General features: G+C 39.2%; 1 protein-coding gene across 4 annotated transcripts; it reads right to left on the bottom strand.

The window, feature by feature from the left end:
- Window positions 1-8673: 8673 nt before the first annotated feature.
- Window positions 8674-18637, bottom strand: RNF6 (ring finger protein 6). Of its 4 annotated transcripts, none has more exons than XM_028107670.2 (5): window positions 18369-18637; window positions 17613-17695; window positions 15062-15272; window positions 14082-14177; window positions 8674-11478 (listed from the first exon to the last, which is right to left on the bottom strand). In XM_028107670.2, exons 3-5 carry the CDS (start codon window positions 15252-15254, stop codon window positions 9716-9718), a joined length of 2052 nt encoding a protein of 683 aa, XP_027963471.2. In that variant the 5' UTR covers window positions 15255-15272; window positions 17613-17695; window positions 18369-18637; the 3' UTR covers window positions 8674-9715. The 4 variants fall into 4 exon arrangements, with proteins under 4 accessions (XP_027963471.2, XP_027963507.2, XP_027963479.2 ...); XM_028107706.2 differs by having other exon boundaries at window positions 18358-18637; XM_028107678.2 differs by lacking the exon at window positions 18369-18637 and adding an exon at window positions 18150-18219.
- Window positions 18638-19210: the final 573 nt, after the last annotated feature.

Below are 19210 nucleotides of genomic sequence, written 5' to 3' on the forward strand. Positions count from 1 at the left end.
AAACAAGGATCAAAGAGTTCTATGGCTATGCCAGCTTCTTGAAAACCCAGGAACTGCTATGAATCCAGAAGAAGCATTAGTTGTTAAAACTCAGAGATAGATTTTTTAACAGTGATGCAAGGCAGCTTCTTACCTCACAGCATAACTAAAACAAAAACAAAAACAGAAATGAAAACCTTTAACTGATTCCCAGAAGCACAGACTTTGCAGAAAAGCTGGAGGAGAGAGAGGGTCAGCGAGCAAGAATAAAAATAGTATGGTACATTTGGAAAGGAAAAATAGAGACCTCATTATCACACTGGCAGATACTGAGAATAAATAATGAACCAAAGTACACCAAGGCTTAGCCAAATGGATCACAAATTGGATATGAGTCAGCAACCCAAGTCCTTTTATTAGTAAAGCTCAAGACTGAATACAATGCTAATATTTTATCCTAATGTTTATGAAGCACTTGCTATATGCCATGGACTCTTAGTGTATACATGCATTTAATCCCACTGGGTAGGTGTGATTCTTATTCAATCTCACGGATGAAGAAAATGATGACCAGAAAGTTAAAGTATTTCCACAAGTTTTCCTGGCCCTTATGTAGCAAATCTGAGACTTGAGCTGATATCTGTCACCAAATTCTGTGTTTCTAATCCCAGTATTGTAAATCGACTCCCAAAGAGCACGCTGCTCACACAGAACACTAGAGCACGGGTGGCAGTTCTGGGCTTTGGCAAAGGCGCTTGGCAAACCTTATGAGGATTCAAAGGATAGCAGTGAAAGGAATACGATTATTTAATCTGGAGAAAAGCTAAGATATGATCCAGGGCAATGTAAACTTATCTGATGGCAACTGGGATCAAGGAATGGAAAACCAGTATGGGTGGTTTTGGAGAGCAAAGAAGTCAGAGAAAACCAGGATTAAATCGTGACGGTTTCTAGAAGTGAAGAGTATTAAGAATTTGTGGCAGTCACGAAGATGCACCACTCAATAGAAGCTGGTGTGGGGAGCATAAGTGACTGACAGCCTCCAGGTGTCGCACTTTTGGGTCTGCCCTGGCACTCAGGCCCATGCCATGCTTCCCCCAGGCTGCCCCTAGCCAATGACCGAGCCCAAAGAGGTACAAGAACTGGCTCATTCCTCCCCTATCAGCCTGGACTTCCCACCTGAGAGTCTCAGAACTCCACTGCAGTCTGAAGCTTCTCCTCCCTAAGCCTCCTTCAACCCCGCTCCTTTGTTAGGTAGCATACCTATATCCCAGCCTGGAGGTTCTCCTCACCTACTCCTGCTCCCTCCCCTTTCTCCTGAACAGGTGTTTCTGCAGTAAATCCCTTGCATATAATCCTGTGTTGGTGTTCACTACTCAGAGACCCAAACTGATACAATATTGAGTGTGTAGTGAAAGGGAAATAATACCTTTGTCTTTAAAAGCAAGCGTGGCAACTAGTGACTGAGAAATTTTAAGTACAGGCTCCCAGGGCCCAAAGAGGATGTGCTTAGAAGATGGTCCGTCTTCTCCTAGGCCTAAAATTCTATGAGTCTGTATTTGGGGCATAAATAGAACAGGCTGAATGTTCTCAGCTTTATTTAAAAAAAAAATTCACTGCATTATGAAAGTAAGAATTATGACCTTAAGGTATTATCAGAATGATTATGAGAAATGCCTGAAATGACATCTTCATTGCACCTGTCACCATCTGTGATCTGAAATCTGCACTGCTCTAACAGATGCTATTAAAATTAATAAAATTAATCGAAAACAATACTCATTAGTAACAGACGGCTGCAGATCTGAGGCTTGAGCCCTCAAAAACCAGCTTTGGAACTCTACTGAATCCCTGGAGCAGCATGACTCAGCTCAAACTTCCCCAAAGTCCCAAAGAGTCAGATAGCCCATGGCTCAGCATTTGTCCTGACTAGGTTAGGAGAGGCCTTTCCCTATATTGAGTCATTAGCCTTGTAAGACTCATAGTTAAACATATTTTGGCAGTGAATATATGGGGTTAGCGCTTTGAATAATTCTTCGTAATAAAGTAAGACATTTTTAAAGTTACAAGGCTATTATGTCTTGCTTCTAACAACCTGTGTGACCTTGGATAAATTATTTAATCTGTCCAGATCTCACACACACACACACACACACACACACACACACACACACACACACACACACACACACACACAGATTCTGCATGTTGGGGATCCAACATTATAAAATCACTGAAGTTGTAATCCTCACCCCCTATTAAGAGGTTAAGGTTATTCTTTGTTTCTCATGAGGACTGGCCATTTCAGAAAATGCCTTTTCATAGGGATATAGTACACTTCCCTTAGGAGGATGTGGTAATTATCCCTCTCTGTATACTGAGTTGAGAAGGTTAAACCTTTATTCTTACCTGAACAAACTGTTTTTAAACATGATAATGTTATATTGAATAAGAAGGTGTTTGCTATCATCAGTTCCCAAGATACAAACAGTCACACAGAATAAACACTCTTTAAGATTAAACCCAAAACCTTTTTCTTTGCAAGGAAAAAAAAAATCTGAGTACAGAAAATGGTGAGACACATTCAGAATTAAGCTGTAAAAGGGTCAACCTGTTCTACTAAGGCACTGGCAACCACCAAGCCCCTCTTCCACTTGGCTGTGTGGTTCTCCCCACAGTCCAAATGCCCAGCCTGTCTGCCTGCTCTTCGGCTGGAGGGCCCTTTGCCCTCTCCTGGTTTTTGGGGATGGGAGTCAGGAGAGAGAGAAGATGGAAGTAGTGAGAGACAAGAAAAGCAGAGCACACAAAACTAAAGCCACCATTTACAGAGCAGGTGGCCCAAGGCAGAAATTGGGGCCTGGTTTAGCCACTGTGGTAAGTAAACAGAGTATCTGCTACAGGCCAATGAGGAAAGGGCAACTTGAAATTAGAGAAAGTCATCCTTAGGACACTTAGCTGGCACAATCTGTACAGCTTGTGACTCTTGATCTTGGGGTCATGAGTTCAAGCCCCACTTGGATGTAGAGCTTTCATTAAAAAAAAAAAAAGTAAAAGAAAAAAAGAGGAAGGCATCCTTTATGGAGTCTCAAGCACCACCATTCAAGATAAATTTTTAGAATATTTCTTCAATTTCATTCTTGTTCTCTTTGTTAACTTGCAGGAATATTGGGTTTTTCTGCTTTTGGCTATACTTAAATCATATTTCAGAAACACTCTGGGTAATGTAGATTTTTGTGGGATTGCCTGGGAACCTTTCCCCTCTTGCCTCAAACCACAAACATACGATATTGTATACAGTAAATGTGTTCTGAGTTTCAAAAAAAAAAAAAAATCTTACAGGCTTTTAATGTAAGAGCTGTTTGTAAGCCAGAGCCCACCTATATATGGAACTTTTATTCACTTACTTATTAAATATACTGAGTGACCTACTGTATGTACCAGGCATCATGTCAGGTGCTAAGGATAACTTCAAGGAACTCACAGTTCTTTGCAGAAGACATAGTGTAGCTGAAGTGCATAATGGGGAGATGAGCGGGGCCACATCATTACTTTCATGGGCTCTTAGCACTTTTGCCTTGGCGGCCCCTTCCTCCATAAAAAATATTAAAATTATATTCTATTACTATGATTAAAGATAAATATAATAGAGTTTGGATTTTTTTTTTCTGATTTTAAAAGAAATTAAAACACACAAATGTGATCCTAGAATTCAGGAGAATGTTCTGAGCTATGGATGGAGATGTGGGTGTGTGCAGAAAAGATAGCCTTAGGCTATCCTCAGAAAGGTCTGCAGGCAAGATTGACTCTTGGTTGGCATCTAGGCACTTGATTCGGGGACTGCTTCTACCATTCCCTTACTGCTAAAAGTGTCTCAATGTGCCTAAACTGTGTAGTGTGCTTTATGCTTAACATTTCCTTCTGGAAGTCTGGAATTTTGGAACATGCCAGGCTGAAGTGCCTATGTGACCAACCCCCAGTAAAAACCTTGGGCACTGAGTCTGTAATGAGCTTCCCTCACAGACAACACTTCTCCCATGTCCCATTTGGTGCTGGAGGAATGTGTGTCTTGAGTGATTCCACTGGGATAGGACTCTTGGAAGCTTGCCTGGTTTCCTCCAGACTTCATCCTATGTGCCTTTTCCCTTTGATTTGTCTCCTTCCCTTATCGTAAATCTTAGCTGTGAGCACAACTATATATGTGGAATCCCTTGAGTCTAACCTGGGGATGGTCTTGGGATCTTCCAACACAGTTATCAGGAACACTGGGTACTTCAATGCTGGGACTCAAAATAGAATTAAACCCCTCCCAAGCTACATGCTTGCAGTGGACTGGCCATGTGACCTGACCCCAACTGGTCAGAGTGGAATGGTCACGCTGCCTCATCCTACAGACAAAAATGAACATGTCTCCTTCCTATTGTAAAGCACACTGTCTGAAGTGCAGCAAAGGGACAAGGTAACACTCAAGGGAAGATTAGGAAACAAACTGAGGGTTGCTGGGTTGGTGGGAGGTGGGAGGTGGGAGGGATGGGGTGGCTGGGTGATAGACATTGGGGAGGGTATGTGCTATGGTGAGTGCTGTGAATTGTGTAGGACTGATGAATCACAGACCTGTACCTCTGAAACAAATAATACATTATATGTTAAAAAAAAAATAGTAGGAAGGGAAAAATGAAGGGGGGGAAATCGGAGGGGGAGACAAACCATGAGAGAATATGGACTCTGAGAAACAAACTGAGGGTTCTAGAGGGGAGGGGTGTGGGGAAGATGGGTTACCCTGGTGATGGGTATTAAAGAGGGCACGTACTGCATGGAGCACTGGGTGTTATACGCAAACAATGAATCATGGAACACTACATCAAAAACTAATGATGTAATGTATGGAGATTAACATAACATAATAAAATTAAATTAAAAAAAAAAAAAGAAAAGCTCCCAACTACGCCAGAAGCAACATCTATTTTGCTAAGAGTTAGAGCGGTAAGATTCCCTAAAAGTGCTTTAAGGGCCATGGCTATTCCCTCTAGCAAATCAAAGATACAAGATTTCTGGCATGTGATACAAGACCCCAAATGAAATTGTTAAGGAGCTGATTAAAGTTCTAAGGAAGTTGTCTAAAAAGCCCCTAACCTGTTATACAAAGACTCGGGACTGTTCAACATTATAGCAGTCCCTGAACCAAGTACTCACATCAAAGTGCTAAGATCAAAGCTGGTCACTAGTATCTCCTCAAACCTCTGAGCCACCACCCACACTCACTCCCAGCACCAATAGGGAAATTCTCTCTGGATGTCTCTCTGAAAGTGGCCCTAATTCAGCATCAGGGCCAGCCAAATTGGTTGACCAAATAACTTACTCTACATTCTGATAAGGGAGTCAACAAAGAGATGTTTACAAGACTCAGTATTTCTATCACTCATCCTACTAAGCTTGTTCAGCAAGATGTGTGTACATTCTCTACCAGTAATCAATGTAATCAAGGACACGTCTTCCCGGCTTTTTAGTTTTTTATTCCACTTCACTCTATCAGGTAGATAGAAGCTATGTTTATCATTTATCCCATAAGCTGGATGGTAAGGGATCACAATTAAACCTGATCAAATCCAAGCTAATGGAAGAATGGACACCATGCAGGGAAGCTGAACACGTAAGAGTGGCTGAATTGTGTCACTTCACAATACAGAAACTATATATGAATTTGGAGTATTTCCCACTGGGGAGAATGTGAAAATGTTTTGCAATTGCATAGAAGACAGTTTGATTATGGTTAAGTAGGGGCACTTTTTTCGGTTAAATGTGTGAGAAGGAAGGGTCCATATATACTGGGCAACCAAGAGCTTTCTTGGTCTTCAAATGAGACATTAATACAATAGAGAAAAAATACACCTGAAAGTGTTTTTTACTTTGCAGAAGATATAGGATATTATTATAAAAGAAAAAAAAGGAGGAAAGAAAAAGAAAAGTATAGGGGCCAACTCAGAGTCTTCAGATTTAATGCTCAAAATAAAACAAAAAACTCGCTGAGAGTAATTATTGTAATTGATCCCTAATTATCATAAGGGCAGGGATGTTCAGGGTCTAATACCTCCATAGTAACTGAAAAGAACTCACAACCTGCCTGTAGAGAGTGAGGAAACAGTCACCACTGACACTTGCTGTCATGTCCTCTGGAACATCAAACATTTGGACTTCTCAGTGATGGATGGCTCTGGCTTGCTGGGAAACCATCTTCTGTATTAACAGATAGACCAGCTCTCTGACTTCCAATTTGACACAGGATTGAAGAAGAGACCCCAAATAAGCCTACTGCCACTGCAAAGGGAATAATTACCCCCTTCATGTGGAGCACTACTTCTACACAATTTCTTGCTCCTCTGGCCAGACATTATTCAAATGGAGAGGTGCAAGAAGATTGGAAATTCATTAGAAGTTCTTGTCTATGAGTAATATTCATGAAAAAGCCTCAAACTCAGCTTATTAACCATGCTCCTTAACAGAGATGCCTCATTCACCTCTTTTCTGGATCCATCCTTACAATACAGATTCTGCTTTATAACTTTCAGGAGCAGTCCTCTCATCATTTGTGAGACAGAAAGGATGTATTTGCACATGGAAATTAGAGTAATCACAAAGACATGCTATCACAAAGTCAGAAAATCAGAAAAATATCTTTAGGAAGGAGTAAATTAGACTGAAAACTTCTCAAAACATTTCTGCTTTCCAAAATGGAATTGAGTGGGAAGAGCAGAAGCTTTGGAGGAAAATGGTCCTGTGATTGACTCTAAACTCTGCCACTATGTTAAGTGGCAGTAATACTTCAAGGAGATCTTGGGAGGCTTAAATTATAAATTCATTTTAAATACTGAAAGAAAAATAACCCCAGAATGAATAAAAGATAGTCAAGTATGGGTCAATGCTAGTTGAAATGATAAAAATCTGGGATGCAAGAGGGAAAGCAGCTGGGAAGCTGACAGTTTTGAAATAGAAGTTTGCAAGACATCCATACTATAAAAAAACAAGCTCTAAGGACATGACATGGAACATAATATTCAAATGAAGAGTTTCAAACTATTTGTTCCTTTCTATATTGGAACCATAAGGGGTACAATCATTGCTAAATAGAGGCTATAAATAAAAAGCCTTTGTATTTGTCATCAGCCTCGTTTACTGGGAAACGAATGAAAATATTAAAGAAGACACTTCTTTGTTCCCAACTAGGATACCAATTTACAAAATACATTAAGCTTTCCTGCTGCTTTCAGGGAATTTTCCACATAGTATAGGATTTGGTTCTATTTCAAATGCCTATTTGGGATCCCTTTACATGCTGGTCCTACCATGTCCTGCAAAGGAGTAAGTCAAACAAAGAATCAATGTGCTTTTACTTTTTCTTCTTTATCCCCCCCCCCTTTTTGTTTTCATTTCCCAGGGGAGGTAGAACTTCCTGAAGAATATTCCATATGAGCAATAAATACTGGATTTAGTCTCTTGTCATACTGGGAACAAATGGTAACACTGAAATGAGTGAGATACACAAATAAGGCTATATTTGAGATAAATAGGCATAGCTTGTAACACCTCTCCCTCTTCTATTCGGGTGATTTTCCATCTGTGAATATATCACTCTCCCACTTTTTCATACTGAACAAGAAACCAAATAATGTCCTTTTCCCCAACATTTTTCTCCCTTCTCTTTCTTTCCAGTTTCATTGCCATTGCCCTAGGTTAGAGAACTGAGGATGATGATAACTGATAATAAAAATGACAATTCCTTTATTATTTCTTTTGCTCTCCTCCCCCATTCCATTGTGTTCTGAACACTACACCACACCAATTTTCCTGGAACATGAAAGATGGTCTTACCATTCACCACTAAAATTCATCAAGAGACATCTAAAGTCTGTAAGGTAAAGCAAAATTCCTTAGTCTGGTATTTAAAGCCTTCAAACATCCCAGTCCCATGCCCCATAAATGAACTATATAAACCACTTACTCCAGACAAAGTCATGACTCTTACTAAACCTTTCACTCCAGGTGTTAAATGCACTCCCTAAAAATTCCTGTGTATGCATCTTACATGATGAATTGAATACAGTTACTAATCAGAAAGTAAAACTAAATCTTGAGATACATGTAAATCTCACAGAATCTGGTCTTGAGGTATTTGTTTTTGTGATTTTGCCCAAGCAGTATCACCACAGGATTTGAACTATTGTCAGATATTCATAAACAAACACAGAAGTTGGGCGCCTGGGTGGCTCAGTTGGTTAAGCGACTGCCTTCGGCTCAGGTCATGATCCTGGAGTCCCGGGATCGATTCCTGCATCGGGCTCCCTGCTCAGCAGGGAGTCTGCTTCTCCCTCTGACCCTCTTGGATCTCGCGCTCTCTCTCTCTCTCTATCTCATTCTCTCTCTCAAATAAATAAATAAAATCTTTAAAAAACAAACAAACACAGAAGTCATGTAATTCAGTAATTCATTTTATCAACTGATTTTCAGTTTCTAAGAGCAAATATCCTCTTGCCTATGAAGATAGGAACTTTGTCCTCAGCTAAATCCTCAACACCTTTAACACTGCCTGCACCTTGTAGGTGCAAAAAAAAATTTTTTTTTTTGAGTAAATAAACCACAGGGGACCAATAGAAAAGAATAGTTCACATACAGCTTTAGTTTTAATATTTATTGGTAGAAATAAATCTTCAATGCATACTTTGTGTTTATATAAATTCTACATTCTTTTTTTTTTGTATTATGTGGAGTTTTTTGGCCTCCAAGTGAACTTAACATATTATCTATGCATTTGATTCTTCATAGACATTTTTTTTTTTAGATTTTAAAAGAAAATTTAAGGAACCATGCATATTGTATACCTTACTTAATATAATCCAAAGAACTGTCTGCACGTTCAAAAAAGTCACAAAAAGGCTGAACTCAAGTTAAATAATCTATATGTACTAAAATGTCCATGTTCCATTTCTGAGTGAAGAAATACTTGTTCAGTATTACATATTGCTTACTGTCTAGTAAGATTGTCAGAGACGCTTCAGTAAATTATCTCTATTTTTAAATATCTTAATCTACTTCCTCCCAGAGATGATTCTGTAAATGTTAAACATTGTGCCATATGCAGTAATAGGCCAAAAGCTTAAATAGGAACCACACTGTAGTTTTTAGACTGAATAGTTTAACCTTAAAATTATATATCTATATATACATATATGGTATGCTGCATATTAAATTTAACATTTCAAGTAACTTAAATATATTTAGGAAACATTCAGCCAAACACACTTTCGTGAAAAGATATTGTCCTTAGAACAAAAAGTGAATGAAAGGCTTATTTAGACACCAATGTCTGCACATGGTACTAAGCCTATGGAACATGAAAGTCCAAGTAACGTCTGCTGTGCTATTAAGAAAAGATTGACTTTTAACCTACTGAATTGTGCAGATACAAAAGTGCTTAGCATGACAAAATTACCAAAATAAAAACATTTTAAAGATTATTTGGTTCTAGCAATATTAACTATTCTGTACTTGTGTATAATTTAACATTTGCCATTTTAAGTTTTATATAAATTTTCTTTTTAACAAGTTAAAAAAGCACACAAAAAATAGTTCAAACTATAATAATCTGTTCTTTTTCATCCTGGTTAGCTCATCACAAATGATTCAACAAAAGAGCGCTTAAATACTCAGCTCTACTAAAATGTACTATTTGAATAGACCCAACACTTCACCCATCGTTTGTTATGCTGGACCCTAAAACAGGCTGCCGACAGATGGGGCAAGTGCAATTCTCTGAGAGCCATCGGTCAATACAATGAATGTGAAATTCGTGCATGCAAGGTAACTGCCTGAGCTTGTTTCCAGTTACATAGTCGCTGATACACACACTACAGATTTTCCCTAGTTCACTATCGATACTGTTATGCTCATAGTTCCGGGTGGAAAGATTGTCAATCTGTTCTTTGGTTAAACCACGAATGTGATCATCATCATCACCTTCATTTAGTAAAAAGAAGTGAGCAAGGCGAAGGATAGGTAGCGTTCCAGTTTCAACTACGTTATTTGAATTTCGCAACTGCCTGCCACCTCTATTATCACTGCTTCGGGCAGGAGGCTGGGTGGTCTGGTTTTCGCCATGCACTGCAGTGCTGTCTTCCTGGGCCCGCCTGTTTTGAGAGGCACCCTCACTGCGCTGGCTGATGTCATTAACTGCACCTACGTTACTCAGATCTGAGTGCCTCTCTGGTAAATGCTGACCATGTCTCTGAATTTCTGACTCAGATTCGGCCTCCATTAAAGAACTCAATTCTCCAAATCCAGTCATGATCTGCCTTAAAATTGACCGAAGAGCCACTGATGACGGTTCAACAAGCTCATTCTCAGAAATCCTACGAAGAGGAACGGTGATAGTACTAACATAGGTTTGAATACCCGACCGCTCTAAACGAGAGATAGTTCGGCGAAAGCCCCCACTATTGCTTTCAATAGTGACTGTATTTTCTGCCAGCCCTACCCTAGATCGAGTCCTACTTGCAATACTATCCCGATCTCTGTTTTCTCCGGGACGAATCCTTCTCACTTGGAGGTCCAGTGTGATTGTTGGATGTCGTCGTGCAGCAGTTGAGGATCTGCTGGATTCTTCTCCTTCTTCTACTGTTATTCTTGACACAAGTCTTGAGTTAGAGAATGGAGCATAGGCAGTACCTCTACGTTCCCTATCTTGCTCTAAAAAGACACGTGTTATACCTCGCCTCCTAACAGACCTTCTCATGTTTTGCTGTAAAGGTCTACTTTCCCTCTGTGAATTACGATAAACAGTGCCACTTTGTCTCTGAATTGGTGAACGGCTTCGACTACTAAAAGTAGACCGTAATCTAATTGGTTCTAATCTTTGGTTTGTATTCCTCACTGTAACATTAGTTCTAGCCCCATTTTCCCAAATATGTGCTGCTCCAAACCGCTGCCCCTCCCTTTGCCTGAGTTCACTACCACCCGACTGGTTTGTGTGACCACTGAAATTAGCGCGTGGAGCATTAGTTCTAGGAATGCCAGCTGCTCCCCCAATTCCATTTCTTAATCTTCCCAATGTTGAGAAAGAGCCTTCTACTGAATTCTGCCCCCTTGAACCAAGCCTAGTCCTTGGGATATTGGAACTACTACCATTGAAATTCATTGAGGTTTGGCTTCTTGTTCGCCTAGCCACAGGACTAGCTGATCTTTGTTGCCTACTTGTAGTATGATCTCTGCTAATGTCTGAAAGTGGAATGCCTGTATGATCTTCACCATGAATTTCAATTCCTCTATTCTCATGATTTATGTGTATTTCCAGACTAAACCGAAACTCTCCACTGTTTGGGTTTGTTCGACTCACAGCTCTCCAAGTTTGGTTCCCATTTTGGCCACTTCGAGTTGCATTTCCTGTGCGTCGAAAGGTGTTCAACCATTCTAGCAGAGAATCTTCATTTGAATTTTCTCTAGGGACTTCTGAGTCTGGAAAGCAAACCAAATCAACTTAAGATCAATTCCTAAAATCTATGGTTTGACTTTTATTAAAAGCTTACAAGATAAAAGTTTTTCTTAAATTAAGTTATATTTAAGAGGATCTGCATTTTAAGGAATCAAAAATGGCAAAAAAACTGAACTTTCTCAAAGAAAGGTACATACTATAAGCATATTATAATACATTCTTATGTATTATAAAAATATAAATACTGTTTATGCAAAGCCCTGAAGAAATCCTCACTTTTACTTTCTATATGCCTGTTACTGGCAAATATTAAGGCAAATGAGGAACAGATCCAATACTAAAATTGTACATTTAAAATGCTTTATTCATATGGTAAAATCAATAAAATATAGTGGCAAAACTTATATATAATTCGCCTTGAATTCGTGGAATCCTTCTGGTAAAGGTAACTCAGCATTTTTGCAATTACATGTTTTTGTAACCTTGGGAATTTTATCCTATTTCTCAGGAACTGCCAAAAATGTGTATCTCAAGAAATACGGCTTTCTGAATACAATATTAGAACTACATCATGTCTTTATGTGAAGCTGGGAAAGTTTAGGCATGTTACTTAATGACTGTAACCTTATCTATAAACTGGAGATAATAAAAGTATAAATGCCATAGGGTTATCATGAGAATAAAATAAGTTACTGCATATAAAATGATTAGTACAATACCTGGCACATAGAAGAATTCAATAATTGTTAGCCATTACGCATAACATATTTTCTGTTCATTTAGAATGTAAGTTCTGTTGAAGATGAAGGGTTTTGTCTTGTTTTATTTACTGTTAAATCCCCAACCTCTAAAACAGTATCTGGTACAAATCAGACTCCCAATATTGTTGAATGAATCAATTTAGAAGTAAATGTGCCCCTGATAAACTTTTTTGGTGACAATTCTGTTACTATGGGAAGCTTGTTTTCCATTTTTAACCACTGGAATATATACAGGGCAAAACTCAATGAAAAGCATTCTAATGCACGTGAACTACACAGACTTTAACCTTAACATTTATTCAACACAAAAACGGCTGTTAAATGAGATTGCTTTGATTTCATTTCATACTGCAATCTCTTATAAAAACCTTTTTTTATATGTTAAAGCTATTAATCAGCTTCTGGTGTCAATAAAATAAAGAGCAACTTTAGCCATATCTAAAGATACAAGCTAAGACATAATAAAAGGATAAGTATTACCAGCTATAACAATATAGTACAACTCTCATACCTACATATAGAGAGGAGAAAGGGTTAATATCCAATTTCCATTTTAATTTGGAAAGAGACAGGAGTAAAAGGCAGGTAAAAAGCATTCTAAAGGATACTTCCTTCTTTAATTACTAGAATATAGTGATGATGTGTATACGTAAAAGAGTTCACTAATTATCTAACAAAACCTGTCCTGCCCTTCTCCCATTGTAAATGCATTGTAATGGTCACATGAACAGCCTGGCAGTTGGGTGTGGCCATGTGACTAAACTCTCATCAATGGAATGGGAATGGAAGTGATGTATCTCACTTCCGGGCTGGTGCCTGAACCTCCTTCTGGAACCTAGACCTGCCAGGTAGAACCTAGATGTGGTTGTGACTTAACATGATCATAAAAACAACACTGGAGCAGCAATGTCCAGTGAAACTTTCTGCAGTAGTGGAGATATTCTACATCTGTGCTGTCTCATATAGAAGTCACTAACCATGTGCAGTGACTACTGAACACTTGAATGTGGCTAATAGGAGTGAAGAAGTGAATTTTAAATGTTACTTAATTTTACCTAATTTATGTTTAAATGGTCACACGTGGTCAGTAGCTCCTGCACTGGATGGCACAGTTGTAGAACTACTCTGCTGGCTGGCTGGGTTCCAGGAGGATTATGGAGTAAAATTTGCCTATCTTCCCTGGACTGTTAACACGAAAGAAAAATAAATTTCTATCTTATTGAACCATTACATTTTTGAGTTTTTAATAGTCTTTGCCCTAACTGATACAATAATCTTAAATATAATATGTGAAACTACCCCCCCCCCAAAAAAAGTGAAACTACCAATAATAAATATCACTGGGGAAGGAAATGGAACTGGTAAGGGCTACATTAAGTTGGCTTTACTTTTAATTCTGTATACTTCTCTTTAGTTTGAATTTTCTTTTTTTATACTTTTTTTTCTTAAAAACTTCTTATACTATGACTTAGTGTTTGTTCAATAAAATGATAAACACAAAAAAACTAAAAACAATAAAGCAGGTCTCCTCATTCAGTCCTTCTGTATCGCTTGGTATAAATTTCCATTACTTTAAAAAAAAGTAGTGTGTACATTCTAAGATTAAAAAGAACTATGCTGGTAATTAACTTAATTGTATACTATGAGCTCCCCAAAGGCAATCTGTGTGTAAAAACGTCTTTGTATTCAACCCCTGTCCTATGCTGCCTAAGTATGCTGCTTTGCATATAATGGGTAAATGCTATCTGAACATCACATTAAAACTGGAAAACATTAAAAACAAACATATTATACAAGATACAGTAAGTTCATATTCGCAATTGCTCCAATCAAACCTGCTTCAAATGGAAAGGAGTCCACAGTACCTCTGGTATTTGTCCCATTTCTCAAGTCAGGCTGAGATGCTAGTTGTTCCTTCACTCCATCTAACCGCTGTTGTAGTTCTTCGGATGTTATTTCTCCTAAAACAATAAAAAATTGCTCACTGAAAGTAAATATTTTAAACTATTGTTTTATGAGAACTCATGAAGGGTAAGACTAATCTTCAGCAATCTGTAGAAGACATTCTATCATTTTCACGTTCTGTTAAACTGAAGACAGTTAAAAATATTTAATTGACACAGGTATGTATCATTTTTGTTGTGTTTCATTTATGTTTTAGTAAATAAAAAATAAGATTTAATTTGAAAAATTTAAAAGGTCCTCTCAATTGATACACTTAGGAATCTAGAAGCTCTAGTTCATAGATTTTTGTCAGAGATAAAAAGAAATTTAAAAGGTTGGATTTCTAGAGAGAACTTTGAATCTTTGTTTGAATTTTACCTCAGTAGTTCACTATATGGGTTATCAATATACAATGTGCAAATATGCAATATACGAATATATACTGTACAAACATACAAGTTTTAATTAATTCATTTGTGAAATGACTGTACAAAATTCATGAAGCACACTGGACTTTTGGAGTATTATTAATTCAGCTAAATAAATAAATTATAATACCTCAAATGAGTTAAAATTGGGTTCTAAATAATATTTTATTTGTACAAATATTACTTAAAAGAGAAATAGGACCATATATGTAAATATTTGACACTATTATGTACATTAAGCTATTTGTTAGCTTGGCATTTGTATAACAGTGCTCCATGTCCAAGATTCATACTTACTTATCAAATACAGAAGTAAGCCAATGATTTTCTATTTTGTTATATTAAAAAGTTCTTAAATTTAATAAATAGTGCATTATATTTTGGGAGAGGGAAGAAGGGGAAAAAACCCTCCTTATTTTGAAACTCCTCTTATAATGATAAAAAAGGTGTTTCCTCTTTCACCCATCTCTTACCAGGGGTGCCTAAAAGATTGTGGTCTCTCATTAGTCTATAATCTTCATCATTGAGCTCATTAATAAACTGATAATAGGCTTCTTCTCTGTGGAGACGCTCTTGCTGCCATCTTCTCTCATTTTCACGATGATTATGGTCCTGAGATGAGACTTCTTCACTACCATCATGCGATCTAGATCTAGAGGGATTCATACTGAGATTCCTCGCTTTCTGTTCAAACAATATACATTAGATTCAAGCTGTTAGTCAATGGACTACACATGGCTTCCTGTTTTTAACTCATGTTTATTTTCATTTTTTTTTAAAGATTTTATTTATTTTAGAGAGAGAGAATGACAGAGCATGGGGGGGGGGGAGGGTCAGAGGGAAAAGCAGACTCCCCGCCGAGCAGGGAGCCTGATGCGGGACTCGATCCCAGGACTCCAGGATCATGACCTGAGCCAAAGGCAGTCTCTTAACCAACTGAGCCACCCAGGCACCCTCTTTATTTTCAGTTTAAATTTCGTCCTCGGGTGCCTGGGTGGCTCAGTTGGTTGGGCGGCTGCCTTCGGCTCGGGTCGTGATCCTGGAGTCCTGGGATTGAGTCCCATGTCAGGCTCCCTGCTCGGCGGGGAGTCTGCTTCTCCCTCTGACCTCCCCCCTCTCCGGTGCTCTCTCTTTCTCTCTCAAATAAATAAAATCTTAAAAAATAAAATAAAATAAAATAAATTTCGTCCTCTACTCATATATTTCATATGCCAAATCTTGCGGTGAAGAACTCACATATAAAATGAAAAAGAGCTTCTAGGAGATAAGACTATAACCGGACCTACTTCTTTGCTCAAAGCCATTGTTTAAGTCAGACTGGATCTGGTTTCATCACTCATTTCTAATTCCTGAATACCAAAGTGATTATCTCACTTTTTTTTTTTTTTTTTTTAACCTCTTTCACTCTCTGGTAAAGTTGATCAGAAAGCCCTCACTGATGTTTCAAATATCTGGGTACTTGATGTTAGCATACAAATTTTAAGCTGACTTAATAAGCAAAGAGCTACTGGGAGGCTATGATTTACATTTATTTCCAGCAAATGTATTCTTTCCAAAATAAAACTCATTTATTTGTAATATTACCCTCCATTGTACTTTGTTGAGGTAAAAATAATTTAACCGACTACATCTACTGAACAGACTTGGAGTTGGTCTCTTCTTAAACCTAACAGGAAACAGTACTCAACACATGGCTCTGAGGACTGTGAATGTACAGCAGAGCACTCTGTGTCTTCCCATAGCAAATCTCATCCTTAGGCCTGGAATGGTTAGTCCCAGAGATTTTTGAGTACCAGTGAAACTTTCTGACCTTGCCTAGGCAAACCTTATTTTTGGATTATACTTAAACATCATTCCTTAGAGGCTTATTTTTAAACTATAAAGAAATCAACGGAGAAAATTATTTGTTTCATAAATATTTTAGAATTTCTTAAACACCTGTATTAGTGAGTTAACATTTCTCACTTGGGAATGCACAAACTTACTTGAGGACATTTTTAATTTTTTTTAAAATTTAAATTCAATTAATTAATATATAATGTACTATTAGTTTCAGAGGTAGAGTTCAGTGATTCATCAGTCTTATATAATACCCAGTGCTCATTATATCACGTGCCCTCCTTAATGCCCATCACCCAGTTACCCCACTCCCCCACCCACCTCCCCTCCAGCAACCCTCAGTTTGTTTCCTATGATTAAGAGTCTCTTAATGGTTTGTCTCCCTCTCTGATTTCATCTTTTTTCTTCCTCTCTTCCCCTATGATCCTATTTTGTTTCTTAAATTCCACATATGAGTGAGATCATATAATTGGTTTTCTCTGATTGACTTATTTTGCTTAGCATAATACCCTCTAGTTCCACTTGAGGAAATTTTTAAAAATACAGATGCCCAGATCTCATCTCCAATCCTAAATCAGAATTTTCCAAGGTAGGGCCCAGGTCTATCTTTAAGAGCTAATTCGGGTATTCTGTGGATGAAATAAACTATTCCTTGACAATTTCTGGATGTTAATGAAGGGTATGTGTAATATAGCACATGACTTAATGGAGGCTGGAGGATCAAATAGCCTGGTGACCAGTGAAGCAATTGTTGCAACTCTGACTCAGTGTTTAAGCAAACTACTTTAAATACAAAATACATTAGTCTACAAGTCTAAACTATGTACGAGTAAGCAACTATTCAATTTCACTTACATTCTAACATTAGGTTATACATTCAAGGATTTTATTACAGTGATTATTACAGTTTTTTAAAGGAAAGATTTAGTAGCACTACCCAAACACAAATTAACGTTACTAAAAACTCAAGATTTCTGTCCATTTTCAGAATAAACAGGACTAGACCATCATTAGCAAGGAGCACATTTGGTAGGTACAGCAGTAATATGATTTTTGTACTAAACAATCATAAAAATTGAAAGCTATAATAAAATCAAGCTACCCTACCATTATTCAAAACTTTAGGAGCTTCACCTCAAAGGTGATTTTCTTATACAATTAACCACAATTAAACAAAGTGAGTACCTTATTTTCCTTTCAACATGCTTTTAATATGTGCAATGGTATCCATCCTTCAATTGTTTGTGCTTTTTTTGAGAGCGGCCCATCTGAAGCAGTAAGAGAGAACGGAATTATTAAATAAATTGTCTCTTTGAAGGACAGGAATGGCTAGCAAAGTCAAAGCTCTGCTGCAAAGTCAAAGCAAAAATCTTCGGGGGATTTTGTTAGACACTCACCTAGAAAATTAGATCCCCAAACAATTAGGTCATTAAAACCTCCCACAAGGCCCTTTTCTCCCACAACAGAAACTAGGCCTTCCCTCCTACACTGTCACAGCTCCTGGGATTACAACTCCCCTCTCAAAGGCCTTCCTTCCTAGCCTGCTCCCATTCAGATGTTACCAGGGTTAGGTGTCTCCAGTTTACTTCTGAACCTTCACTTTCTTGCCACCCCCGCCCTCCGTCCCGCTACTGGTTCCTTTCCTGGCCGTTGCGACAGGAGCTCGCGCCGGAGTACGGTTCGCACTCCAATAAACAAACTGGGCTCAAGGGCCAAACCAACCTCTTCCCAACCGAGCCTCAAGTAACGCTTCCCTTAGCGACCTGGATTCCCACAGGGAGGCAGGTGACAGACGGCGCATCTGAGCCAATCACCAGTTGGGGGGGGCGCATTCAGAGAGCAGTTAACCAATCGGAAAAGAGACGGGGGCCAAGGAGGGTTGGCTTTCCTCAGCGTCTCCCGGAAGTAGTGGCCGGGCTCGGCGCCTTACCCGCAGCTCACCTCGTCGGGAGTCGGGCCGTCCTCCTACTCCCCGGAGGAAAGTCTGTGGCGGGTGGCGCTCCTCTGGGGTCCTGGAAGGCTGTGACCCACGGGCAGGAGGGGCCACTGCACCCTCTAATCGTTTGCTGAAGGGAGAAGCCGGAAGCCCGTGCTTCAGCTTGGGGTCGTCCAGCTGGTCTGGCGGCCCCGGAGGAGGGACGAATGCCCCAGTCCTTTTTCTCACAGCCAGGTCCCCCCTCGAACGAGCGGAGACGCGGCACAGCCAGCTGGGCGCTCGCCGGTGTTACTAAAAATTGCGTCCGGCGGGATCTAGGATACTAGCGTTCCGCGTTCCGTCCCGTCAGTGCTCGCGGCCAGGGCTGATAGTCCCAGGGCCTCCTTCTGGAGCGCCAAGTACCGGGCCGCTCAGCGCTCCTGCAGCTGCATAGTTCTGGGGACAGCCTGCTTTCCACCCTTGGGAAGCAGTAGCACCTACTCTGTTCTTTCTTGTGGCCTGTTTGCCGAGCCTGGCTACGGAGTGCATGCAACCCAGCAGCAGTCTGTTCCTATCTCTTTACTGCCCGGGTACCACGTAACTAATCAGCCAAGCTCTTCCCTTTATTGCTCACGGGCACCTGGAAACTACAAATCCCCATCATTCTAAAGTGATTTTATTTGTATTTCTTCACTTTCCCGATAGGAATGCACTTGGAAACTCCCCGCTTACATGTCCCTAGTTTTACTGCTGAGACGTGACACTTAACCAAACTCACTTCACCATTAATTAAGCCTTTGAGTAGGGCTCTGCCCAACCTGGTGTAGGTTCCTTTCCGAACAACCCTACCATCCAGAAGACTTAATCA

Source organism: Eumetopias jubatus, unplaced genomic scaffold, assembly GCF_037043125.1.
Source record: "Eumetopias jubatus isolate StellerSeaLion01/CBP00866 unplaced genomic scaffold, mEumJub1_p1.0 scaffold_3, whole genome shotgun sequence".
Taxonomy (NCBI): domain Eukaryota; kingdom Metazoa; phylum Chordata; class Mammalia; order Carnivora; family Otariidae; genus Eumetopias; species Eumetopias jubatus.

What these genes read in the sequence shown, in the direction of transcription:
- RNF6 (XM_028107670.2), bottom strand. Translation starts at nt 15,254, where the DNA reads ATGAATCCCTCTAGATCTAGATCGCATGATGGTAGTGAAGAAGTCTCA. An exon ending in CAATCTTTTAGGCACCCCTG is followed by an intron (nt 14,178 to 15,061) that starts GTAAGAGATGGG and finishes TTATTGTTTTAG; the next exon opens with GAGAAATAACATCCGAAGAA. An exon ending in AAATGGGACAAATACCAGAG is followed by an intron (nt 11,479 to 14,081) that starts GTACTGTGGACT and finishes TTTGCTTTCCAG; the next exon opens with ACTCAGAAGTCCCTAGAGAA.